The 26,630-nt window shown below is 42.8% G+C and overlaps 1 protein-coding gene across 5 annotated transcripts; it reads left to right on the top strand.

The window, feature by feature from the left end:
• The first annotated feature begins 42 nt into the window (after positions 1–42).
• On the top strand, positions 43–26,096 carry aff4 (AF4/FMR2 family, member 4). 5 transcript variants are annotated; one of them, XM_010871122.5, is made up of 20 exons: positions 43–327; positions 10,217–10,343; positions 13,078–13,824; positions 14,457–14,501; positions 14,588–14,674; positions 14,966–14,999; positions 15,097–15,163; positions 15,382–15,480; positions 15,675–15,828; positions 16,015–16,887; positions 17,343–17,428; positions 17,756–18,008; positions 18,151–18,248; positions 18,504–18,567; positions 19,046–19,182; positions 20,030–20,101; positions 20,216–20,309; positions 20,703–20,746; positions 20,901–21,118; positions 22,631–26,096. In XM_010871122.5, the coding sequence occupies exons 2-20, from the start codon at positions 10,221–10,223 to the stop codon at positions 22,756–22,758; spliced, it is 3,423 nt and encodes a 1,140-aa protein (XP_010869424.2). In that variant the 5' UTR covers positions 43–327; positions 10,217–10,220; the 3' UTR covers positions 22,759–26,096. The 5 variants fall into 5 exon arrangements, with proteins under 5 accessions (XP_010869424.2, XP_010869427.2, XP_010869426.2 ...); XM_010871121.5 differs by lacking the exon at positions 43–327 and adding an exon at positions 7,531–7,757; XM_010871125.5 differs by lacking the exon at positions 10,217–10,343.
• The last annotated feature ends 534 nt before the right edge of the window (positions 26,097–26,630 follow it).

The raw sequence follows: 26,630 nt of genomic DNA, 5'->3' as shown, positions 1-26,630 counted from the left end.
ATACGCTGTTGTCACGTGATCAATTTTAGGGAACCGATTACCACAGCTCTTCCACTCATTTCTGCCTAGCTAGCTAACCACCTTGCTAGCTAAGCTTGTAATAGTTGTAATAATGGATAGAGAAAATAATGACAACTAATTTTCTGCTGGCATCGCAGCTATAATTTATAGAGAGGATGTAGAATGTTCATATGTTTTAAAGTATTTTAAGTATTATTGTTACGGTTTTGTTGGGTCCATTTCGTTAACTGGAAAGTGGAAAAGACAAAGAGAAAGGGCTTTCCAATAGCTAGCTAGAATGGTTTGGGCCTAAAAAGAAGACAAGAGGTAAGGGTATTAAAAAACTAAAGTTAGCTAACATGTTTACTGCTATTTAGTAGGTACTTAGCTATTTTATAACATGGATTTGCATTGCAATGTAGCTATTGATGTGAGCAAATGCATGAGACATTGCCAGTAATAATCGAGCAAGTGGTACTGTAGCTAGCAACGGGATATGTTGCTAGTTTACGTTGTACGTTAGCCAAGGCTAACAACCTAACTAGCTAGCTATCCAAGGTGCATCCACTTTAAAAGTTTCCGTAGCCACGATAATTTTTTTGTCCAAATGCAAACGTTAGTTGACCAACTGAATAGTAATTTGTTGACATTCAGACGAAGCCGGTAATTTACATTACTGATAACTAGATAACTATTTGTATAGGCGCTTGGGTGGCTAGCTAGTTAGCTATCGTAGCTGGCTAACGTTAATCGTTTCATTTGGAGTGTTTTGTCAACTACCTGAAACAGCAAGTCCGGCATTTAGCTCACAATTGATAGCCGTGACCACACTACCACTGTTGATTTTTTTTGTAAGTGGTTGAACATGTGATTTCAGTCACCGTTACTTATTACAACAAACAAGTTAGGGCAATAATGTGTCCGTTTCTGAAATGCATGTCTACTTAGGACCGTGCCAAGGCTAGCTGCACGTCTTTTTGGGGATGTTTACATCGAATGACGTCAGTGTTTTATCTGTCATCGCAAACTAGCCACAAAAAAACCTTACTACCTACGAGGCACTTATTAGCCAACTTCTTGGCCTGTAAAAACCGGAACAACTACCAGATGGAAACGTAGCGTTAATTTAGAAATGTTATAGGTTTAGAACACACTCCGCTTAAATGCTTTGGGTGTCGATATACAAGCCAATCAAGTTTTGGATGAATTTATTTAGTCTTTTTTTTTTAAAGCCAGAACCAGGATTACCTGCATCCCTTAGTGGTTTAGTTTATTTTATAGGTAGCCCAAATAACTGATATTTTAACAACATTGAGTTGGTGTCCTTTCACAAGAGTATTGCAGTAACAATAATGTTTACTTAGAAGTTTAGTGGGAAAAGTTAACACATTGTTGGTTTTGTGCTATTTAAACATTAAATACAAACTAGAGCCTAATATTCTTTTCTCTCCCAACACCGGTTGATTTGCTGGGTCTGGGAAGCCATTTTAAGTGTTACAGTGGGGGAGGGGTAACTCACATAAGTCTTGTGTGTTATGTTGCTACATAATGACCAATTTCACCAAGGCATGACCTCTGCTGCCAAGCAAAATAATAAATGAGTAGTCAGACAGTAACGTTTTAACTGTTTTTATGTTCTCAAATCAATAAGGGAAAGAAGTTTAATAGTTTTGAAAACGTTATTTCAAGTAGTATAACACTGTGGGGATTGTCAGTGATAATGTTAGATTGTGGATGAGGTGTGAGGCTGTTTCCATCTAAAAAGGCCCCAATGATCATGTAAAAATAGTGAATATTTTCTGAGAAATATAGGCATAGATAAACTTGAAAGAAAGGATTAGGTTGTTTAGGTACTAAGTTGTCTGTTACCTGATTAGTTCTATAGTTGTACTTCTGTGTGACGATCTCAGCTTCCTGTTTCGGTTTGGTCATTGAAGTCTGACGAGTCTAACTAATTCCGCTGAGGCAATGTGCGAGCTGCTTAAATGTTCATAGCTGACAGAAATGTTTAGGGTATTTTATATATATATATATATATTTTACTGAAGTGATAATTAGATGCCTACATTTATTTATTTAAATCTTGTAAAATGCACAAGGCAATTGGTGTGTCCAAGATAGCAAAAGCACCATGTTTAGCCTATTGTTTTAACACAGCTGTATGACTAAAAGGGTTTCAGTTTGGACAAAAGGTATTGCAATCATGGATTGATCTAGATTGAGCCTACCCACTGTTAGAAAAATGACCGCTTTTGTAATGTATTTTCAGTCAGGCTCAGACATGGTTATCCTGGAAGGGACCACATCAGGATAGAAATGTTTTGCTATAGGTTAAATGCAGAGATTTATAAATACTGTAGATGGCTGATCGGCTCACTGTGTTGATGAAGCCACACAGTCGTGATGGTATCCCTGTATTATAAGGAATACCTTAAAAGGTCAGTGGGGATGTTGCTGAGAGAAAATGTAAAGCTGGTTTTTGTGTGTGCAATTTTATAAAACTCGCAGTGGGTTTACCACATCTTTGCTGCCTTTTAAGTACTTATACACATGTAGCCTCTTGCTAACAAATTAGCAGTTTTGTGTGTGTGAGTGTGTGTGTGTGTGTGTGTGTGTGTGTGTGTGTCTCTCTCTCCACTGGAAAAATGTAACTTAAAGGATTTTTCTTTTACGAGCAGGGCTGTCCCACTCCATAGTTATACTCTCTTGTCCACATACAGTATTTCATTTATTGGTTAGGACAGTGAGAATAGGGTATGCTTGAATAGCATTGAGCTAAATTTGAACCCTCGGGAATCAGACTGAAAACCGCCTTTGTCAATTTACACATACTCAATTTTATTTGGTGTAACAGGCAGACAGAGAGATGAACGAGGATGTATTCTTCAGATCTTTACTATAAATGCTATTTGTTTCCCTGTTTTTTGCCAATTATTAGCCTAATCCACGCATAGAGAAACGCATGAATTTGTATGACTCCAACATTTTCAAAATATCCAGTACGTGATAAGAAATATCAAATGTGCTAGCAACAGCAAGGCACCTCAGTTTCTGTTTCATGTATGTATGGACCAGTCCTGTCTGGATATACTGGTGCTTCTATTCTCTTCTGTTGTTTTTGTTGTTGCGCTAGATAATGTTTTGTAGGCTATTACCAGACACGTGAATGAGCATTTCTGACATCTAGGGTATTTTACTATCCGGGGGTATCCTTAGTTGTGTTTGTAGTTCATGTTGAACAGATACGCTAGTCTCCCAAATATAAACTCTTGGACTGTCTGGTGAGTAAGTAGTTGTTCTGTTGGGATGGGAAACAGCCTGCAGGGTCCTGTATTAAAAATGGCCCCCTGGCCTGAGTCCAGTGAAAACACAACGGGCCACTGGGTCTCAGTGAGTCTCTGGCACGACTGGGCTAGTAACATCTGTGTATGTTGGCGTTCCAGGTGTACATTCACCCTTCTGTGTTGGTCTGCCTTTTCAAATGATCGAGGACTACAAGTAGAGGCGTCAGTTTGTTAGGGATTGTAAAGGACATCTAAAGCCTATTCAACACGTACAAGGGGGATATTTTTTTAAAACAGCTGTTTTTTTTCTCCTTCATTCATAAGAAAAATCCTGTCCATACAAGCACTGGTTTAAAAATGTCTCCGTCCACATGAAAACGCAAAAACACGATGTAGAGCACTGTCAAGAGCCTGCCAAACCCACAGGTGGCCATATAGCTCTAATCTTAAAGCCATGCTGGCCAATCGGAAGCCTGAAAAAAGTTTTTACCGGCTCCCGGTAAGCTAACAACAATGGCGCGAGGATGTAGCAGTGACCTCCGTAGCGCCTTCCGACTCCTCTGACTCCCCAACACTGTTTTGGCTACGTCCGCCATTGCGCAAAATTGGCTCAAATACGAAGGAGATAACACCGCCCACACTGACGTTAAGCCAAAATCCCAGTTTTCCCTGTCTAAATGTCAACACCGAGAACAGAGTTTCTGAATATCTTCACCCAGGAAGGAGTTTCTCAAATGGTCAATTTTCAGTGACCTCAAACGCAGTTTGTGTGTGGACGAAAGGCCAAAACGCATAGAAAACCCCCTGTTTGGACTAGGCCTATGAAGTCTGTTGGTTATCCGTGTATATTGGTTGCGTGACCCGTAAATGTGTCTATCCATGACCGGTACTCGAGGGTTGGAGCATTTGTCTAGCATTAGAATCCCAGAGCCAGAGGGGAGGCGTTATGCCAGACTTCTGCATTTAAATGTGCTTTTCTTTTTTTTATCTGGTATTTGACTACAACAAAAGCATGCTGATTCCTGTTTAGACATATTAGGCCTAGGGATGTGCAGTTTGCGGGATTTGTTTTTCCTGACACATTTTTTTGTGTAAGGAAGTCCTAACCTCCTGTAACAAAACTGCTTTATTCCAACCACCAACTGTCTCATGTTTGCCCAGAGAAATAAAGAATTTATTGCTACAGTTGGACAAAGCTTTGTAGAACCAAATTTTAATATTCAAAGCTGTGCTCAACACTTATACATGCAAGCAAATTGTTTCAGGGGCTGCTGCAGTTCACATGCTTTTGGCCTCATAAATGTCAGGGTTGGACATGTTCCTTTTGTTCATCCAGCCACAGTGTCCAAATTTGACAAGCCCCTAAAACAAATTATTTGCCCAATGTTTTTCTGCAAAAGTGTCATTTGATTTTGGCTATTTCTCCTCATCAGAATCATCTTCAGACTTCACAGCTTAACTGATCTGCTTACAAAGGTTTAGTTACACTAGACTAAGCCTGTTACTCATAAGTCAAATCTATATGATTTCATTTTTCCAGGTTTTAACAGAATTAAAATGGTTCTTTACTAAGAAAGTGTTTGGTCGATACAGATAATGTAATTTTACACTATACAATGTAATTTTACATTGTATAGTACCTTGTATTTAAGTTATTAGACTTCAACAGAACTGTAACATAGAATAATCAAACAGTAAAAAGTTATTAGACTTCAACAGAACTGTAACATAGAATAATCAAACAGTAAAAACTTGGGCAAAACTCTTTAAAAAGATTGATGCAGATTTGACACCTGTAAAAACACTATCGGTCCTTAATAATTGGCCAATACTGTTTGCCGGATGAAATTTGTCCCCAATAATTACTTCCGTGCATATTCAAATGTAATCAGTGAATTTCCAAATGTTCTTAACATAACTCACCAGCTGGCCAGAAACATTGAATAAATTGTCTTCTTCACTACTTGCTCTTTGAATGGACCTTTCTTCGCCAGTTCTGTGGCAGTGCATTTCAGGTTTCACTTTGATCATTTGTGTTTTTTTTTATAAAATGTAAGATTTTCAAAACCAAACATGAAGGAATTTGTCTGACAGATTTCTGAAGAGACGGAATTGCGAATAGAGCATAATCTGATCTTTTGAGTAAAAAAACCCCAAACCCCCATTTACGGGCAAATTACTTTTCTGTATTGCTCATTCATTTTCATACCATGTTACTGCTGGCCTTTTGACACCAACAATGCAATGCCACATTTAAGTTTTTGGCTAAAGCTAGCTACTAGCTGCTTGTTAAATTTACCTTAGCAAAACAGTTTGGTGGTGACAGATTTGAGTGTGGGGTGGAGTCCATACTAGCACTCCGGTCTGTTTGTGTAGACCAGATGACAAGGCTTGTAACTCAGGTTGAGATTCTTTGTTGAATGTCCAAACAGAGAGGGTAGTGTTAGTACTATTGCACACGTTTTTGTAAACTACGCCAACAACACTATCCTGTTTTAGGATTTATGTTTTTACTAAATGGTATTTTTGTCAACCCGCCACTGTGTTGGCTGGGTTATTCAGGTAGCCAAGCAAAATTGGCTGGGAAACATACTTAGATATCAAAAGCAACTATGGTGATGTAACTAGAAGACATTCTTCATAAATGTTTCACGTACAGTTACTACACATAATTTAGTTTGGGAGCTTGCTTACCTACAATCTTTAACTGTTTTGCCCTGGTACATTAGCTCCAGTGGCGTCAAGTAAATTAAAAAAGAACACGTCCTAAAAAAAGGCTACAAACACCAAACCATGACAAAAAAGTGGTATACCTGAAGTGTGTTCAAATACATCTCTTAGGCTATAGTATTTCAGTACTATTTAATCAGTAATAAGTATATTTGTGTTAAAAAGGACCCACAAATTTCACAATAGTTTGCTTATAAAACTTGATTGGATATCACATTTGCGTGATTGAGGCTTAACAACCTGAAGTTCAAGCTTATGGCTATAATGTAATGTAACTCTATACCCCTCAAACTCGACTCTGGACCTCAAAGCCGGTTCCACTCTGTTTCGTCATTGCAATTCTCTAGGGGGCCTTATCTGGGACTTATTTAGCCCTGGAACACCAGGTGACGACAATTAATGGTGAGGTAGAACAGAAAACCAGCCGGCTCCGGAGTTGGCAGCCCCTGCTCTATACAGTTATTTTCCAGGAATTTTATTTTCACTGTGTATTTGCTTGACAATGAACAATGAATTTCACAGAAGTGAAATTGTTGATTAGGCTACATAGGCTATAACTCTATGTAACTACATGGGTTAAAGGCCATACCTCTTTTCATTATTAACCCTTCTGCTAACTGACGATTCTGTGAAAATCTGTTTTAGTAAGCTTAGGAATCATTGGCTTTGAATCTGGCTGTTTTGATTCCCTTTACTTTCAAGTGTAATGAAGTCTAGTTATCGAACTTCTGGGCAATAAGCCTGTGTCATCATGTTGCTGATGAAATTTGGGAAATGCCTGTAGTGTATTTTGAGTATGGCTTCCCCTGTTCTTCATTTACTAGTAGCAAATGGACACTGTTCCTTTAAAGAAACTGCTGCCAGAGCTTGGGCATGGTGGGGGAGGGAGGTGTTCAGGGGAAGACGAGCTCTGGTTGGCTCCTGCATCCTCAGACTGGTGACATCAAAAGGAGGCTCAATGGCATAAAATAACATCTCCTTTTATGGAAATACGTGGATTGTTCCACTTTCCGGAAGAGGTTGGCTTCTCTTTTCTTCATATTATTATTATTTATTTAATTTCTAACTGTTGATGCATTCTATCTTTCCTCCCAAAAGTGTAGGCTAAGATTTATTTTATTCCGCCGGTTTCTCGACCGTTGTTTTACTTTATTCAGTCTGAATGGATTTGATGAATTTGTCCAGACAAGGACTGTGTTCATGTTCTGCCACTGGATTTGTTATGTAAAGGGATACTTCATGATCGTGTCCTAACACAGTAATAGTAGACATTCCATTTCATCCCATTAAGTGTTCTCTTTGGAAAAGGTTACCATCATTACCGCTTTTGTAAAGACCCCTTACCTTCTCTCTCTCTCTCTCTCTTTCTCTCTCAGACACTTCCAAAACTGCGCTCATACATGCAGTCGCCCATCACAGACACTTACAGCTTTCCCTCAACTTCATCTACGGTCTTGCTCCGTTTAGTTCCGCCCCCCCCCCCCGCTCTTCTGTAGGGTGGTATCTCCCGTGAGCGTGCTGAAAACTCCCCTCCCTAAGTCAGAATTATCTCCACTCCAAGGAATTACTATCGTAATGTTGATCCGACTAGACGCTGTCGTTTTGGAACAGTCTGCCATCATTAAATGAGTCCTAGTGCTGGAGAGCGAGGTGACAGCATGACGACACTACTGAATCCCCTGGACTTTCACTGAATCCCCCTTCCAATGTTTCAGTGCTGTGGGCCATGGCCTCTCTGTCAGGGTAAGCAACACAGCCAGTTGGGTTCTCTTGTTGGGGTTCCTGCTCCATTTCCTGTGAAGAGGGTTAGCCTAACGTTCGTTGCTAGTTAGCCTGACACTGAACTTTATTCAAACATTGTGTCAGTTGGTGTTATGGAACTGTCAGTTTCACGAAGTATCAGGGCTCAACACTCACTGTGCCCAGAGAGCCACCTGTCTTTATTGAATTTGTTTGCTAGAGGATCCATTTGTCATAGAAGTGTGTTTGTGGCCTTACCAGTACTGTCAGGTTTCATACCCCCCCCCCCCCCCCTAAATTTCTGCTCACACTTTGCACACTCCAGTAAGGTGTACAGCTTGTTTCTGAGGTTGGTATGAAAGCACATTGCTTGGCCTCAAATTTACAAGTGGGACATATGGTTCAGTAATTGTCCATATATTTTCAGTGTACTTGGCCATGTCTCTTGGGAAAAGTGTATTTTACGTTGTTGAAACCCAAGAGTTGTATGTAAAATTGGGGTGCTGACACCCTGAAGTGTGTGTCTGTCAACCTATTATTTTTCTGCTAATGGTAGTATATCTGTAGTCCATTACGGGTGCGTATGTGTAAAATAAACCTTTTCAAGGTAACTCACAATCAGGTGGGTCTTGGCTTAGGTAGATCAGGGGCCGTTGAAACTGATAATGGGATTGTCGTTGATGGTTCCTCACCTGTTGCACAGCAGGTAATTAGATTGGGATCAGTGGTGGGCAGGCTTTTACACAGGACCTAACACCCTGGATCATTCACTTCTGTCCCAATAAAACAAAAGGCAATTCACTCATTCACCAAAGGCCCATCTCTAACGTAGTCGCTAGCATCTGATAATGACAATCATTACTTACCTTGTTTGTCTAGGCCTGCTCCGCCCTCTGAGAATCCACAGAAAACAGTTGGAACTTTGCTCCGCTGTTTATTTAACGTGTGTGTGCGCGCGTGTGTGTGTGTGTTAAAAAAATACATACATGCATACACACACTCACACAAATATATTAGTTTAATGCTTTTCATACCAGTCATTTTGTCACTTTCTGTTTTTGACTTGTACGATTTCTTGGAAGTTAAAGAATCCTTTGACTGATGACTCAGCACAGTGTCTTATAGTGTATTGAGGGAGTGGCCATAGGTAGCCTAGTCTAATGAGGAAACAATGTGCAGGGCTCTGACTGGGGGGGGGGGTGTAACATAGTAATCTTACTATGTGAACACCCTTTGGAAAATCCTTAGTTTTCTTTGCGACTGGCCACAGTGGGCCTGCGTATTACTAACTGCAGGCGTTTTTGAGAAACAACAAACTACCAACATTTTGCTTCAGGGAGATCTCTATTAATAGAACCCACTTTCAGGTGATGCCTGACCCTTTTTATGACAAACAGCACATTTCCCTTTCTGTATGTATTATTTTTTTTGGGGTGGTTTTGTTGGCAATTCACTGTGAAAAGTAGAGTAGTCAGACCTTTAAAGTATTGTAAAGCTCATTACTGGAGAGAAAAAGGCAGTGGGTCTGTTTTTACAGTAATGGAACTCCTGATTACAGTGACATGTACACTTTTGTCCCCTCCCTGGGATTACAGCAGATGCCTACATTTATGATTCACCAGGCTGTTCGTAGAAATTATGTTGATGGTCCTGTTGGCAGCATGCCTGCGGCCCGCAGTGCCTAAAGCTTGTTTTCATATGTCATAAGGAATATTAGCTACTATATGATTATAAATTACCAGCTGTATTTATGTGAACAAATTACGATTTGTGGTCAGTTGTTTTTGTGTATTTGACAGTAGAATATGTATTGTAGAAAAAGCAGTTGGAAACAGGATGCCTTAGAGCTGGGCAATATAGATGTGGCAACGATTGAACAATACATTTATCACATTAATGTGCTTCACCTTTTTGCTTCAATTAAGAACATTCTAGCTTGAGATTAGCCATCAATTGTCCTATTAACAATCACCCATGGTAGCAAACGTATTCAATTTGCGACTTCACAACCTTTCTCTAGTACGGGCTACTTATCATAATGAACGATATCAGTAGAACGCCTGCGTTGAGTGGTCCATTTGGTTGGACTAGATAATTTTGTTTTATCATCCCAGCTTGACCTGGTAACTAAAACGCCTAGCTTTTCGAATAACAATTTCATCAAATCCATTTACTTAACTGTGTCCGCACTGTCCCACAGTCCCCCCAATTTACCAGTAGCTTTATGATCATCAGGAATCATTGTAATGACCGTTACAGACGTGTGGGTGTGTAGATGTTCTTGTTCCTTCCATTCAAGCCATTGAAAAGTGCCCCTCTCCCCCCCCCCACACTAAGTTGTTGTGTCATCTTTTTTTTGTGTACTCTGCAGTAACGCTTGGTGTTTTTTCATGTAGACAGAAGTATTTGGAAGCTGCTATTTTCTCTCCTCCAACGCTTAGTGACTGTGTCTCTGTTGTTAGCAACATGAACCGTGAAGACCGGAATGTGCTTCGTATGAAAGAAAGAGAAAGGCGAAATCAAGAAATCCAGCAGGGAGGAGAGGCCTTTCCAGCTAACTCCCCTCTCTTTCCTGAACCTTATAAAGTTGTAAGTTTATTTTGTTATTCATTTTGTTTCACTTCTGTCATTTAGTTACATCTTGGAGTGTAGTCTTTTGTCTCCCCCTATAGCCTAAGTATTCCCATGATTCTATGATTGATGTGCAGGATTGATTAATAACTCTTTCAGACCAGAGAACTGCTTCCATGTTTTTATATCTGAACAGTGACAGGGAGAGTTTGAGGTAAGTGCGCCGTTTGCGGAAACTGTGTCAGACGTGTAAGGCCCATGTTTTTTTTCCGGCTGCTCAGGAGGAATGTAAGGCCCAGGTCTTTCTTCCGGCTGCTCAGGAGGAATGTAAGGCCCAGGTCTTTTTTCCGGCTGCTCAGGAGGAATGTAAGGCCCAGGTCTTTTTTCCGGCTGCTCAGGAGGAATGTAAGGCCCAGGTCTTTTTTTCGGCTGCTCAGGCGGAATGTTAGGCCCAGGTCTTTTTTCCGGCTGCTCAGGAGGAATGTAAGGCCCAGGTCTTTTTTCCGGCTGCTCAGGAGGAATGTAAGGCCCAGGTCTTTTTTCCGGCTGCTCAGGAGGAATGTAAGGCCCAGGTCTTTTTTCCGGCTGCTCAGGCGGAATGTTAGGCCCAGGTCTTTTTTCCGGCTGCTCAGGAGGAATGTAAGGCCCAGGTCTTTTTTCCGGCTGCTCAGGAGGAATGTAAGGCCCAGGTCTTTCTTCCGGCTGCTCAGGCGGAATGTTAGGCCCAGGTCTTTTTTCCGGCTGCTCAGGAGGAATGTAAGGCCCAGGTCTTTTTTCCGGCTGCTCAGGCGGAATGTTAGGCCCAGGTCTTTTTTCCGGCTGCTCAGGAGGAATGTAAGGCCCAGGTCTTTTTGTCCTGGCTGCCCACACTACAGACCTGGTCTCATCCTCTTCCCCTTTAGCTTGTTTTGTAACTCCTCATATTGAGCCTGAGGTAAGTGCATTAGCCCTAGCCTCCCCCCGTCCTTCTCATTGTCCCATGGAATTGGTTGATCGCTGTGGGCTGTAACCATCCCACTAACAAAGGGGACCTGCGTTCTGGTTTCTGTAGGGCGCTTGAGCGCTATTATCCCCAATCATGCAGCGATTTGAGTGGAATATCTAACCCAACACGCTGATGCTAATGCTTACCAGGTCCCTACAGTCAAATCAACGACAGTAAACCATTGGTTCAGGTGTGTGTTTGCTATGAGCACTTGTGTAAGTCAGAGATTCCACCCTGCCAGGTCATTAAAAAAAGAGGATTTAGCCCCCGGTTTGCGCTAAACTTTGCCACTGAACAGTTTTAACAGGAGGTAAGTGGCTACTCTCTTAGCTAGAGGACCCATCAAGGATGGCTTGGAATGCCTCCTGACAGGTAGTGAATGGAAAGGTGAGTGCTAACAGGAAAAACAAGTTGTTATTTTTTGCCACCACACTGTGAAAGGTAAGCAAGTGGCTTTGATGGAGAACAGGACCAAGGAGAGTTGTCCTTCAACAGACATCTGTTAGCCTGCCTTGGCCAGTTGTGTTGTGTTCAGCAAAACCCTCAGTTTGCCTATTTGTGTTTAAGCTTAATCTTCTTGTTTACCCACGTATTTATTAAATGGGGCATGTAATGTAGAAGTGAGGAAGATCAATCGGCTGACAGAAATTCTATCTTTTTTGTCTTGGCAACAGAATGCCTCTTTGTAATCTTTTCTAGGGTTGTGTAACATCAGTCCTGACTGATAGTTTTCAGGGTCCAGTAAAATGTGTTTATGTCCTCCTGAGAACTCAATGGCTAATACATAAAGATCCAGTAAACAATGCTGCCATAGAAGTTTTACAAACCCAGTATGGTCAAGTCTTACACTTTCCACAGTCTTACACTTTTCCACAGTTCAGCTTTCCACAGTCAGAGAAATGCACCCCTTAATGTTTTTTTTTTTGCACCTGATCTTATTTTAGCATTGCTCCCCACATTACTGTGATTTTATATTATTTCGCAAATTACATATAAAAATGTGGCATGGAATGTTAATTATAGGGTTAGATTTATTTTGTTGTTGCTCTGTTTGCTGCCAAAATTCGGTCCCTTTTGCCTAAGTGTAGGCTTTGCATGGTGGCACATGAGAACGTTGTTCAGGTTCACCGTATTTGAAGGCAAACTCGTCTACACTGTGTCAGTGGGCTTTGTTAGATCTTTTTCTCATTTCCTCATCTGTCCGTTAAGGCCGGCAAATCTTTGTCTTGGATATATTCTACATTTCCTGCTATGGATAACGGCTTGTGTTTGCTCCTCCCACATGGGTATCTCTCAGAAAAATCGTTTTGGGGTGCCACTGTGAAGTTGGATAGGCTCCACACTTTGTGGTTGACCTCTTGTCTGTGGTTGCAGCAGACCCTCAGAGTGATTAATTGACCTTTTTAGTGGAGCCATGGATGGCCTTATCTCCCCATGCAGATGGCCCTACTGGTCGGGAGGGGAGTTTGAATAAGCCAATCATCTTTGTGTAGTTAGTTTGAATGGACCCTCTCCTCTCCAGTATTTTTTCAACATATAAATATATATAGATATGTTATATATTAAGTATACGTTTTGTTAATGTTGTAAGATGCATTGATTCATCATTTTTTCCAGTTCCAAGTTTTATACCCAGAATAAGTTGTTTGGGTGTTTCATTCATTTATTAGGGCAAAACCATTAAAGTGCTTGACTCTTGTCCTGAAGGTTGACTGTCTGTTTGTCTTTTTCTCTCCCTCTCCCTGTTTTTTTTCTTTGTCTGTGCAGTCCAGCAAAGAAGATAAACTGTCCAGTCGTATCCAGAGTATGCTGGGAAACTACGACGAGATGAAGGAACCTATCGGAGACACAATTCCAAAACTCAGTGGCAAACCATCAGGCTCCTCCTCCTCTGAGGAAAAGTCTGGCCAGTCCCTTTTCGGGGAGCAGCGTGGAGGTGGCAGTAGCCAGAGCAGTAAATGGACTCCAGTGGGCCCGGCGGCAAGCACCTCTTCCTCCCAGTCCTCCAAGAGATCCAGCCTCCAGGGCAGCCACAACAGTAGCAGGAGTAGCGGTAGCAGCAGCAGTAGCCAAAGACATGAGCGCGACTACAAGAAGTCTAACAAGCATGGCTCAGAACACTCCAAGTCGCACACGTCCAGTCCAGCCAAGGTGTCCCTGAGCTCTGGTCACTCCCGGTCGCTGGGCGCTGAGCAGCACGGCAAGGAGCGCTACCGCTCCAAGTCCCCGCGTGATCGCGAGGCCAACTGGGACTCACCATCACGGGTGCACACGTCCTTTCCCAGCGGCCCGCACTCCAGCCAAGCCTTTCCCCCTTCCCTCATGTCCAAGCCCGGCTCCATGCAGCAGAAACCTACAGCCTACGTGCGCCCCATGGACGGGCAGGAGACGGTGGAGCCCAAGACCTCTTCAGAGATGTACAGTGGCCAGTCCCAGAGCAGCACCATGGGCGAGATGAAGGCCAACGGCAAGGCCTCGCTCTCCAAGCTGAAGATCCCCTCGCAGCCTGTTGAGGTGACACCATAGCGCCGGTAACACTGTAGATGGGGCCAGTTGAGGTGACAGCCTAGATTGGGCCAGTTGAGGTGACAGCCTAGATTGGGCCAGTTGAGGTGACAGCCTAGATTGGGCCAGTTGAGGTGACAGCCTAGATTGGGCCAGTTGAGGTGACAGCCTAGATTGGGCCAGTTGAGGTGACAGCCTAGATGTCATTTTGACTGATATATTATTTCAGTTATAGTCACCTATCATTTGAATAATGATTTATTTAGTTAAAAATAGGTATTTAACAAATATGTTGGTTAGTATTTTTGTTGATGCAATTAACACATGTTGAGGTAGCAAAGTAGAATTAGTAGCCACAATTAGTTAAACTGAATCTCCATTCTAGAGGTTATGTACAAAAACCATGGCAATGTAACTGTTAGAATGGCGTTCACTCAAATTTAAATCAATAAGAGCTGTATTTTATAGTGCCCTATTTATATCTGCACTTTTCACAGATTGCTTGTACTGATGTCCATACTAAACCCAAATTGCCAGCAATGCAACATAGTCACTTAGTTAAAATGATAAATGACACAGATTTGTTGTTTACCAGACATTTTCAAACTAACAATGCTTCAATCTTTGATATTTTGTTGTAGAGTTCCATGACTGGGGACGCAAATTGTGTTGATGAGATTTTAAAGGTAAGTACATTTCTAAGACGTCAATGATAACATTCTGACTTTAATATTAAGATCTTAACCTTTTTTTTTTTATTCTTTCCCTCCAGGAAATGACTCAGTCCTGGCCCCCTCCATTAACAGCCATCCATACCCCCTGCAAGACTGAGCCTTCGAAGTTTCCATTTCCCTCCAAGGTCAGACAGCAGAGCAGGCCTTGATGACACACACAGAGACAGCGTAGTGAAATATGAGCATTTCCGTCTCTTGCCAAATCCTGAATTTAGCTGACACTTTTTCCACTAGCTATTGGTACAATAAAATGTATCTTTAAATGTTTTATTTGTTAGGCCTACATGATTTGCAAGGAGTACAATAACGCATTGTTATATATCGAAATACATTAACGTGTTGTGTAGTTCACACTACAGTGTCATTAATAAGCATATGTTTTGTAATGTAACAAGCAGTGTGCTTCTCACTTTTAGGACACACAGCATGCAGGTTTTCCTGGAGCAAACAGTAAGTATTTACTCACGCTTGACATTACAACACTAGTCTTACTGGAACGATTATCGTAATTCTCACAAGTTCTCCTCTGTCCCTTCCACGCCGCCAGAGAAGTCCACGAAGACGTCGAGCAGTCACCAGTCCAAGGCAGCGCCGTCGGACGGGGATCAGGCCAAGTGAGTGTTCTGCCCGTTCAGCTTCCTAGTGACCCGGACGGACAAGTGACACAGCCCGTCCGGAGCGCTCGGCCTTTTTCGCAGCTAGTTAACAACGACAAAATGCGAAACGTTGAGGGAGACAGAAAAGAGGCTGTATTGTTCTGGCCCGTGGCTGTGTGACGACTGAGCCGTGTCCGGTGCTAATGTGTAACGACCCTGGCCTTGTCCTGTTCCAGTACTGTTCTGCTGGAGGATGACCTGAAGCTCAGCAGTGATGAGGACAGTGACGGTGAACAGGACTCGGCCAAAAACGCCTCCAGAAACGCATCAGCAAGGTAGTTGCCCTGCTGGTCTCTCAGAGTTTCAGTGGAGCTAATATCTTTCGGTGACCCCCCCCCCCCTCCCTAGAAATAGGAGACCCTATTAAGAATAGCCAGCTATTGCAGAGTACCTGCCCGGCGGACAACAGCATGACCGTGACGGCCCCAGCCAGCTGTCCACTAACCAGCGGTGTGTCTCTGTCCCACAGCAACAACAGTAACAACAGCGAGGGGGCGGAGCACTCACGGGACGACTCCAGCAGTCACAGTGGCTCGGAGAGCAGCTCGGGGTCGGACAGCGAGAGCGAGAGCAGCTCCACGGACAGCGAGGCCAACGAGCCCCCTCGTCCTGCATCGCCAGAGGTAGTGACACGCGTGACTTATTTTTTTCTCTCGCCCCCCCCCCCCCCCGGATCGATGACGGCAGCGCTGTGTTTTAACCGGCGGCCGTCACTCTGTCAGGGTGTCACTAGATTGAACCGGGCCGGTGAAGTGCTGAATGCATCGTGTGGTGTAGGTCCCGTCTAACGTCTGCATGTTTTCCCACAGCCGGAACCAGCCACAGCCAATAAGTGGCAGTTGGACAATTGGTTCAAGAAAGCCAAGCAGTTCTCCCCGGCCTCCCCAGTGGACAATAATGTACCCACCAAGTACAAGAAGGATGGCCGGGACCAGAGCTCGGGCCGGGGCTACGGCGGGCAGGGGGGTTCCAAGGATTCTGGGGCGCCCACGCCTAGCAGGGACCTGAGGGCTGCGCAGAAGGGCTCCGAGAGTGGCCGCGGCCGGCAAAAATCACCAGCTCAGAGCGAGGGAGCAGCCGGCCAGCGCAGGACTGTGGGTAAAAAACAGCCCAAAAAGTCTGAGAAGCTCCCGGTGGTGGAGGAGCCCAAGGGGGGGCTGCGGGTGGAGAGTGAACCGGCCCCAGAAATCCCCCCCCATCGGCCCAAGGCTGCCACCAAGGGCTCCCGCAAACCCAACATCAAGAAGGAGCCCAAGTCCTCGCCCAGACCTGCGGTAGACAAGCGCAAGAGCAAGGCGCCCACCAAGACGTCCCAGAAGTCCCGGGAGTTTGTGGACACGGATTCCTCCTCCTCGGAATCAGAGGAGAACGACAGCATTCCGTCGTCATCCCAGACCCCCAAGTACACAGAGAGCATCCGGACTCCTGTGTGCGTTTTCTCTCCTATGGAAGAGAAGGAGCTGCTCTCGCCCCTCAGCGACCCAGAAGAACGCTTCCCTGTCAGGCAGCAGCAGGAGCTCATGGTGAAGATTGACCTGAGCCTGCTGACCCGTGTCCCCGGACGCCCCTTCAAAGACCTGCTGGAGCCCAAAGTGGAGAGGGACTGCTCCCTGGACAGAGACGGTAACTTCCAGAAGCAGCCCTCGGAGAAAAGCTCCAGTAAGAGCAAAAGGAAACACAAGGTATGTCATGGTACAGCAGTGCTATTCATGGCATGTTAGCGCTTAACTTTGAGGACAGGCCGCCCCTCAGAGCCTGGTTACTCTCTAGGTTTCTTCCTAAGTTTTGACCCTATTAGGGAGTTTTTCCTAGACACTGTGCCTCAACCCTGTTGTTGCTTGCTCTCTGGGATTCCAGGCTTGGTGTCTGTAATAGCCCTTTGTGGCAACTGCTTATGCAAAAAAGGGCTTTATAAAATAAATGTGATTGATTGACTTTGGTTTTCTGTGCCAGTTGGTGAAAGAGGTTGCTAAGACGAGGTCTGTTAAGCATGGATATCATTTTTATGTCCACCTACCTGAGGTTTACGTGCTGCAAACGTGATATGTTTCAGCTCGTACCCAGTAAAATACCAGTGATCCTGGGTCTTTTAAGTGCACCCACAATGCATCACCTTTTCCCCTGTCATTCAATTTAGAATGATGATGAGAGCGCCAAACCAGATAGCAAGAAGTCCAGACTTGAAGAAAAATCCTCATCTCACCACAAGACCAGCAGCAAAGAGTGAGTATTCAGCCCTGAATGAAACCCAGCCCCTTGAAACCCCTCAGCTGTGTTGTCGACTGAACGCTGCCACTGATCTGTTTGCCATCTAAACTGTCAAAAACAATTGTTGTTGCACAAAAGTAAATTCACCCAACACAGCCAGACGAGGACCGGCCACCCCTCAGAGTTTGGTTCCTCTCTTGGTTTCTTCCCGACCCTAATGGGGGGTTTCTTTTCTAGCCACTGTGCATCCGTTCTTGTTGTGTGTGGTGTGTCTGTACAAGCATTTTGTGACAAACGCCATACGTGTAATTGATCGACATTGGTCGTACCGCCCACACCCAGGTCTAAGAGGGCCGTGGAGGTCAGGGTGAAGGAGGAGCCAGTGCCATCTCCCTCCATATCGGGGTCGGGAGGGCTGCAGAGGACGCCTAAGGCGGAGCACGTCAGCCGCAAGCGAACGGCCAGCCAGTCGTCCACCTCCCTGTCCAGCGGAGCCAGCAGTGGGAGGGAGGGGAGCCACGGCAACAAGAGCAGATCCGAATCCAAGTACCGGAAAGGCGAGGACAAGCAGAGCAGGAGCACCCGGGAGGGCAAGGTGTGTGTGTCCACCAGTCTGTGTTCGTCCATGCTGCCATGCCCAGCCGTACGCCCTGGAAGGACTCGCATTTGTAGCTCACCACTTTTCCTCGGTCTCATGAGTGGGAGGAAGGATTGTAAATGGTGTTGTGTCTCTGCAGGAGAAAACCTCGAAGGGCTCCGAAAACCAGCTTGCCGCACCACTGCTCTCCTCGGATGGCTCCAAGTCCACGAGGTCAAAACTGCAGTTTGAGGACCGGTAAGAGCAGCCTCCTGTCATCCGCCGTGGGTATCCCTGGGCCAGGCAGCACGCGGAGCTATAGGGACAGGGTGGCTTTTGAGGGAAAGCCCTCTGGGACATGGGGGAATAGCAGATGTGTCGGCCTAAACCCCATATTACATTTCCTGTTTGAGAAGTAGAGTGGAGTTGTTTTGATAGTTTCTCTCTTAACCATCCTAGTGTCCTATTTAAAAATGAACGCAGTAACCGACTAGTGAACCTGTTGTGTTTCAGGGTTCATTCTGCTGATCACTACTTACAAGAGGCCAAGAAACTGAAACACAATGCAGATGCCCTGGTAAGACACGGTTGCGTACATCAACATGTGCTAGTTCTCATGTGAAACCAAGACTGAAAGGACTGTTTTGCATGCCAAGTCTTTTTGACACTGTTATGAAGGAGTTTTCATTGGTTTTACTAGCAGCTCTCACAGGGCTTTTGCATCATTACATTTGGTCCCCTGGCCACTGAAGGTAGAGCAGCTGTAGAAGCAATATAAATGACTCGCCTGGGGATCATGATCACACCTCAGAGTATCTCAATTATTAGGAGATGGAAACTTGTCTCGCCCTCTTCCACAGTGTCCAGGGAGTCTTAAAACATTTCATTAGAAATACATTTAATGCTAATGACTTGCCTGCCATGGTTATTAAAACATTACTTGAAACCCTGATGGTGAAGCATTATTCTTGCTGCTGACAGTCCACTCTGTAGGTGGAAGGGAAGCAGGTGCCCCAGAGACAGTTTTCCTGATTGTGTGTTGTTCCTGTGTGCAGATGGATCGGTTTGAAAAGGCTGTGTACTACCTGGACGCTGTAGTGTCCTTCATCGAGTGTGGAAACGCCCTGGAGAAGAGTGCCCAGGAAGCCAAGTCCCCATTCCCTATGTATGCCGAGACCGTGGAGCTCATCAAGTAAGTCCTGCTGCCCTGCCGCGCTTAAACATGTATCGCAACGAATCCCATGGAGAACGTCTTCGTATTAGCCATTACCTTATTACAGAGCCACCATAGACCAAGCACTGTACAAACAGGCAAAACCAGTTTATTAACACCGTTCTTCACCTCAGGCAGGCCCAGTGGTGAGCCAATTTGACCAGGAACTGAAATGGTAGTACGTTAAGTTATTTTGCAGTCATTCTGTTCTCAGGCAATCGCTGGCTGTGATTACTCTTGCATGACGCTGTGGACCAGAGGATGTTAAATGACAAAATTGTAAAAATATAGCCATTCTGTTATATGCAACAGTCTAGTACCAGATATTACCTTTTCCTCCAGAACAGCATAAATACTTCAGTGGAAGGATTCCGCTGGGACATGTTGTGCAGGGATGTTGGCCCCTGCTGAGGTGATTGCGTAACATGGCAGCAGGTTGGGCCGTGTCATATGCATGCTGAGAACAACCCGTTCATCTCATCCTAAATGTCCTCAGTCGGGTTGTAGACTGGACTCACTGTCATGCCCCTGAGACCGCTCGGACACCCTGCGTGATTTGGGATGTCGCTTTGTTAGCCGGCTGGACGTGTCCATGTGACGGAAAGTGAACCGTCGCCTTAAAGGCACGCCCCCGGCTGTTTCTGAACTACTGGAACTGGTGCTTCTGGCATCAGAGGTCATGTAGAAGCCAGTCAATTCCCGTGAATGGACAGGTGTACGTCACATGCAAACCGCCGAGGTCATAATATACCTCTGTCTCGGGTGTGCTTGTGCCATGTTGGCCACAGATCAACATTAATCTCCCATCGCCCTCTCTGTTTTTCAGGTACACTATGAAGTTGAAGAGCTACATGGCCCCAGACGCTACGTCAGCAGACAAACGACTGGCAGTGTTGTGGTAGGTGTCCTTGCTCATCACTGGATGGATTCTATTTACTGTTTGTACTTGAGGGTCAAGCGTCTGGTGCTTGAGTCAGATTGAACGTGTTCCTCCATCTCTCCCTCTCTCTAGCCTGCGATGCCAGTCCCTACTCTACCTGCGACTGTTCAAGCTGAGGAAAGAGAGTGCACTGAAATACTCTAAAACGCTCACGGAGCACCTGAAGGTAAATTTGCATTAAGTTAATGTTTACCAGGATTTTAAGGTCTATTGTGATACCGTTGTTTTCTATGCATGTTCCTTTTTCTACTGCGTTCATCTGTACAATGACAGTCAAGTTGCATTGCTTGTGTTCTTTTTATTTTCATTAACTGGGTGGTTAGAACACTGAATGCTGATTTGGCTTAAAGAACCTGGTATATGATGCCATATATCAAGTGTATGACAGAAAAGTATGTTGGCTACCAGTTTTATAATGGCAGTAAAGCACCTCTGGGTTTGTGGTATGTTGCCAGTATAAACACAGAGGCTGCTAACATTCCTCATATCTGTACATCACTCTTACACCTTTTTATGTAAATGGCACTGCAAATATTTATTCAAAATATTTTCCTTTCAGAATTCTTTGAGTAACACCCAAGCTCCCTCTCCTGGAATGGGAAAGTAAGACATTTTCTTTGCCGTTTGCTTTGTTTACACCAGCTCTCTTCTTACATTGTTCTTGTGACAGACTCCATCGATTAATGTTCTGGGCATTGTTGTGGAATGCTGGTGTTTCTCATCTCACCAACTGTCTGTATTTCCCTGTGACTCCCAGTAAAGCGGCGGGCATGCCGTCTCCGGTCTCCCCAAAGCTGTCCCCAGGTAGCGCTGGCAGCTACTCCTCGGGCACATCCAGCGCCAGCGGCAGCTCTTCCGTCACCATCCCCCAGCGCATCCACCAGATGGCTGCCAGCTACGTCCAGGTCACCTCCAACTTCCTCTACGCCACCGAGGTGTGGGACCAAGCGGAGCAGCTGGCCAAAGAGCAGAAAGGTACCCCCGACCCCCAGACAGGATAGCTATCTTTTGCTCAAGACGTTTCGTTAGTGTAGCATTTACGTGGTAGTATATTGATTTAGCGCATGTGAAATTACCATATGCCACCTTCAAACTGGACCAGGCTACGTTCAACTGTGGGAGAGCTCTGGAGTAATCGATGACCATACACAAATTCAAAGTTACAAATATATATTTATATATATATATGTAATTTTAGAAATTCAAAAAAACTTGACATGAGACTGTTAAAAATTGCGGATAATAAATAGTATCTATAATATCAACAAAAAAATACTAATGATACCTGGGTGAACCTGGTTCTAATACCCCAGAATACTAGAAGAATTTGTACCTCACTGTAGTATCACTCCTTTGATCACATCTTAAACAATCAAGAATGTAGTTAACACTCCATTAACACTTCAATCAACCCTCAGTGTTATAGATAACAATTGAGTGTACATTTCCCCTGCACCACAATGTTAATATGTACTGTGTGCACCCATATTCAGTCCTTCCACCACGTAGGCCGTCAGACTGGCATACATATTGTTCAAGATCCTTCCAAAGGGAAAAAATATCTCCGCATGCAAATCCTAGTGTTCCCTTTCTTCAAATTGGTGGCTTGCTGTCAACGGTCAGGTACCAGCTGAAGTCCATGTACAATGTAAACGTAATTATGTCTCTAAGAAAAAAACCTGACCTGTTCACATTGACAAGAACAATTACACACCATCAGTAACAATACTCCTCAGTCATATCACAGTACTTAACATCGCTAACAATATTGTCACATATGAAACAATTGTACAGTGTTCAAATAAAATATGTATATCTCACCAACGAACTTGAAGTATCACGTGCGCACTCTTGTACGGATGTCACACACTGTAGAATTTAGCACTGGAACACAACGTGGTGTTACCATGTAAGTACAAAATAAAAGTTCCATCTATCATTCCAAAAGTTGTATAATGCGCTAATATTAACAATTGCATTCTGTAAATTCTGAACAATTTATTCATTTCAAATGAACTAGCGGTTAGCTTACTTAGGCGTTAGCGTCATGTTCTAACATCCTAAATGTAAAAATTTTCCAATGTCCTTTATCACTGAATTATTCTCTATTCCTGCTGTGTCGAGTTCTACTTACATTTCTTAGTTTGATATGCTGCCCTTGTTCTTCACTCTACCGTTGGCTCGTATCTCCTCATTTCTCTTCGAATCGATGCCTCGTCCTGGAAAGTTCTGGGCTTCCCATTTAAAAAATAAAGAATCTTACGTCATGGTTACGTATAAGGCGGGATCACTTATTTTCAACCGTTTCTAATTGGCTTAATCAGGTTTTGAACCCCTCTACTTAAAGTATGTTACATTAGGCTTTAGGATGAATACTGTCAGCAGGGAAATTATCTCCGGAGTGGTCGCCGACCGCTGGCAGGCCAGAGGTCTCTGTTAAATGTCTGTCTGTCTCACCCTGATTGTCATCTCCTGTCCATTTTGCAGAGTTCTTCACAGAGCTGGACAAGGTGATGAGCCCTCTGATCTTCAACACCAGCAGTATGACTGAACTGGTGCGCTTCACACGGCAGGGCCTACACTGGCTGCGATTGGACGCTAAGCTCATCCCCTGAAGGACGCCCCCCACACACACACACACACACGCGCTGTCCACCACAATGCACTGCTGCCCCCTCCATGCACACATGAACTTATCTGCCTCAGACATATCTATAACACTGTGTCCATTTTCTACACCAGCTTGCCAAAAACATTGAGCTACATGGAGCAAATTACACCTTTGACTGTCCCCATATGGGAGGAGGATTTCAACTGCACAGAAGTTGTCTGTACATACTAACTAAACTCACTATCTGCATTCTCCTGTCATGTTTTTGGGTTGTGCAAACAAAAGCAATTTTTCAATTTGGCACAATGCCTTGTGCAGAATGATTTGAGATGAAATACACTAAACTTTCTTTTTTTTAATTTAATAAGCACATTCACATTCAGCTTTTAATGTTAGTTTTTTTTTTATTTAAATTTTAAACGCCAGTACCTCCCGTGAACCAAAGGTGCTTTAAAACTAAGGTCTGTCTCTTATCTTTTTTGTGCCTTGTATCTGATCTACAGGAAACTAGAATATACCATACTTGGAAATGCAGATCCTGCAAGGTCGGTGAGGATTTTAAATGGTGTGTAGGATCAATAGTCCTTGCTTCCGAGCGTTTCTTTGGAGTATTACTTGGTTCTGTTTCTGATCAGTGGTTTGAGAGCCGTCTGGATGGTGTATGAATTACCAGAGAGCTTTGTTTGCTTGACGGATTCCCCTACAATAAAAACACATTACTCTAACAGCTGCCATCGAAGGGGAGGTAACGTGTGGCGGACCATATTGGTGTTAGAAGATTTTGTCAGTTTCTTCTGAAGCGCCATTAATTTGTATGTCAGTGAGTTCGAACAATGAAATCGAATTTGATCTTTGTTTTTTATTTTATTTATTTTTTATGAATTGCCCTGACAGATTCCTATCTTAACAAGGTGTAATTATCCCATTGATTTCTTAAAGGCGTCTGCCGTGAAGGGTTGCAGTTGGTGTACTGGTAAGGTACTGGTAAGGTACGGCTGGGTGTAGTTGGTATTGAAATTGTTGTCCTTAAAACACATCATTATTTGTATAGTTTTTAATAAGAAGTTTTAAAAAAAAATGCCCGGCAAAAGCAGAGAACTTCTGCAAGGAAGGACATAAATGCACTTGCATTTTAATTCTACAGTTCTTCTTATAAGTTATGTAGCATACACTTTGGTGATGCTAACTAGCCATACCTAGATTGCATTGTAAGCACATGAGTTATAATCCAGTCACAAAGTACATGGCCAATATAGATTTTATTTATGTACCAAGCAGTTCTGTTCAAAGTTCTTAACTTTCAGATTGATAGGATTTAAAACAGGGTTGAAAGATTTATATTGTATATGAAAATGTCATATTTAAAATGTTTAAAAATGGTTCCTGGGTTCTCTGCATAGCACAATAGTAATTTGTGTATTACAACGCTTCAAAAGTAATGTCATCTATTGTCTATATTTATGGTACAGGTTAAATAATATAATATAACAAATTGAGCTACTGTAGTGATAAACTGCCCTAATATTAATGTGTTCTTAGGTTATTTTGTATTATCACTAGTTTTGCAGCAAGGCAAATGTGGACATGCGTAATTTGGAACAGAAAAGTGGACTTTATGCAAGTGGTATTGTATGATGAAGGATTTTATTATTTACCTACAGTGGACACATGCTGGAAACACTATTACCTTTTTTCCTCATTGGCTCCCCGGTCTTTGGTTTGGGGGAAAACTGTTATTTCTTCTTGCACTCAGAGTAAAATAATGTTTTTTTTGTTTTTTTTTTATCTATGCAGGATCTTTAACTCAAATCTTTGAAAATACTTCTTGGGGCTTTTAGTTTGAAATCAGGAATTTCCATGCTTGTTACTGTCAGTCAAAACCTGTTTTGTTTGAAGCAAATGTCCGGAGCTTTTAGCTTGTGCGTCATGCTTGTCTGCTGGTTTTCCGGTACAGTGTATATTTACAAACCGGGCGATTCGCTGATCATATCGCATTGGTAGCCATTTTGTAATAGCAATAAGGTACTTCAGGGGTTTGTAGAATGTTGACAATATACCACAGCTAAGGGCTGAATCCAGGAACTCTGTGTTGCATCGTGCATAAGAACAGCCCCTAGCTGTGGTATATTGGCCATTTACCACACCCCCTCATGCCTTTCTGCTTCAATACGGCTCTGGTTTTAGAATCATACATTCATGACTTAATGAGGACATTTTATACCTTAGGCTTGAGGCCACTTTTTCGCAAAGCTATTTGTTTTACTGCTGAAGCTTGTGTAGTCACTCAAAGTCTGCATACACTAGTGAGTAGAGGTTCCAGGATTGTGTTCCATATAATCAGTATGTACAAAAGAGGACTTGGATATTTTTAACAATCCTCCTATGACTTTCACACATATTTATTTGTTTTTCTGCCCCTTTAGCGTGTTCGCAGTTTTTCAGTGTTTTGCCTTTTTCCTGATTTATAATTTTCTGGTTTTTGGAAGATGATGTTGGAGGGGTTCTTTGATACCATATTTCAATGTAATTATAGTTTTAACTTAAATAAATCCAGGGTAAAATTTCATTAGGAAACCGTAACACTTGCATGTTTCTATTTAAATACAAATGTGTACAAAGTGTATATAAAACATTTCTTTTAGGGTGAATTTCTACTACAGTTTAACATTTCTATTGGAATTAGGTTGTAAATACAATGTGAGAGATTATATGCACATTTTCTGTGAGCTTTTTTTCTTTCAAAATGTTAGAGATGACATTTGTCTCTGAACACTGTATATCAATGTTTATCAATAATTTTGTTACTGTACTGTCTGCATCATCATGGATGTCTTTAGATCAAGTGTTAATATTGTCTATTCGGTATTTGTTATGGAGATGTATTTCCATGCAATGTATATTGCTGATCAAATGGAATGGATTTTGGATTGAGATATACAGTTGAGAAACAACATCTCAATTAATACTTAATATGAGAAAGCTCTCTCCCTTTTCAAACTGATCTGAGATGTCTTTTGAATCAGAGGTATTTCTGTATGTTAAGCAGTTGTAGAAGTTTATACAGTATGTTGTACTTTTTTTAACTGTCTCAATGGAGACGTCAGCATACGAAGTACAGTAGTCTAATTTGGGTTAGTTTTAAAATATTGAGAACAGAGATATATATTATGGATGCAATATTAAGTAAAGGTACTCTTATGAGTTTGTTATTCAAACTTGGAATAACATGTAATTTAAAGATGATCGTGAAGTGAGTATTACTTGTTACTAATGGGATTTCTGAGTCTGTCCTGAATATTCTTTGTATTTTGCTGTATTGAGAATAAAATATATATGGTTACATTTCTTTTCTTTTTCTTGTTGATAAATGCCCGGCTGAACGCTAGCTGTTTTAACATGTCCAATGGCTTCATCCTTGAGCATTTTCTTTCCCGTGCTGAAGTTCAGGTCTGTTCTACAACTCCATCTTCTGATTTGTCTGTAGGGTTTATTGCATAATCCATCAAGTAGCTATTTATTGACAATGCTTAGAGAGATACAAGGTTTTATTTATTGTTGCCCATCTGTCCATTACTCCATGTTTTGCGCTTTTGAAGCTCACTGGTCTTGCTAGTTAAATCTGTTCTAAATTCTAATCGTTATTGAGGGACCTTGGTATAGGGTAAAGATTAATGGATAGCATTGGTATTTGGGTATATTTATGTCCATAGTATTTTGGAATCCATGACACTTAATTCATTAAGACACATTTCACTCCTCGACTCATTTAGGCTTAACATAACAATGTGAATAATAACCTAACTATATATATTTTTTTCAATGTTTATAATTTTACTTGAAATTACGGAGTATTTTGTGCGGGCCGTCTAAACGGAA

This window comes from Esox lucius, chromosome 7 (genome assembly GCF_011004845.1).
Source record: "Esox lucius isolate fEsoLuc1 chromosome 7, fEsoLuc1.pri, whole genome shotgun sequence".
Lineage (NCBI taxonomy): Eukaryota > Metazoa > Chordata > Actinopteri > Esociformes > Esocidae > Esox > Esox lucius.
Note: the sequence above shows the minus strand (reverse complement) of the source record. Positions and strands in the feature narration are given on the sequence as shown.

What these genes read in the sequence shown, in the direction of transcription:
- aff4 (XM_010871121.5), top strand. An exon ending in TCCAGAAACGCATCAGCAAG is followed by an intron (nt 15,481 to 15,674) that starts GTAGTTGCCCTG and finishes TCTGTCCCACAG; the next exon opens with CAACAACAGTAACAACAGCG. An exon ending in CCCTCTCCTGGAATGGGAAA is followed by an intron (nt 20,747 to 20,900) that starts GTAAGACATTTT and finishes TGTGACTCCCAG; the next exon opens with TAAAGCGGCGGGCATGCCGT.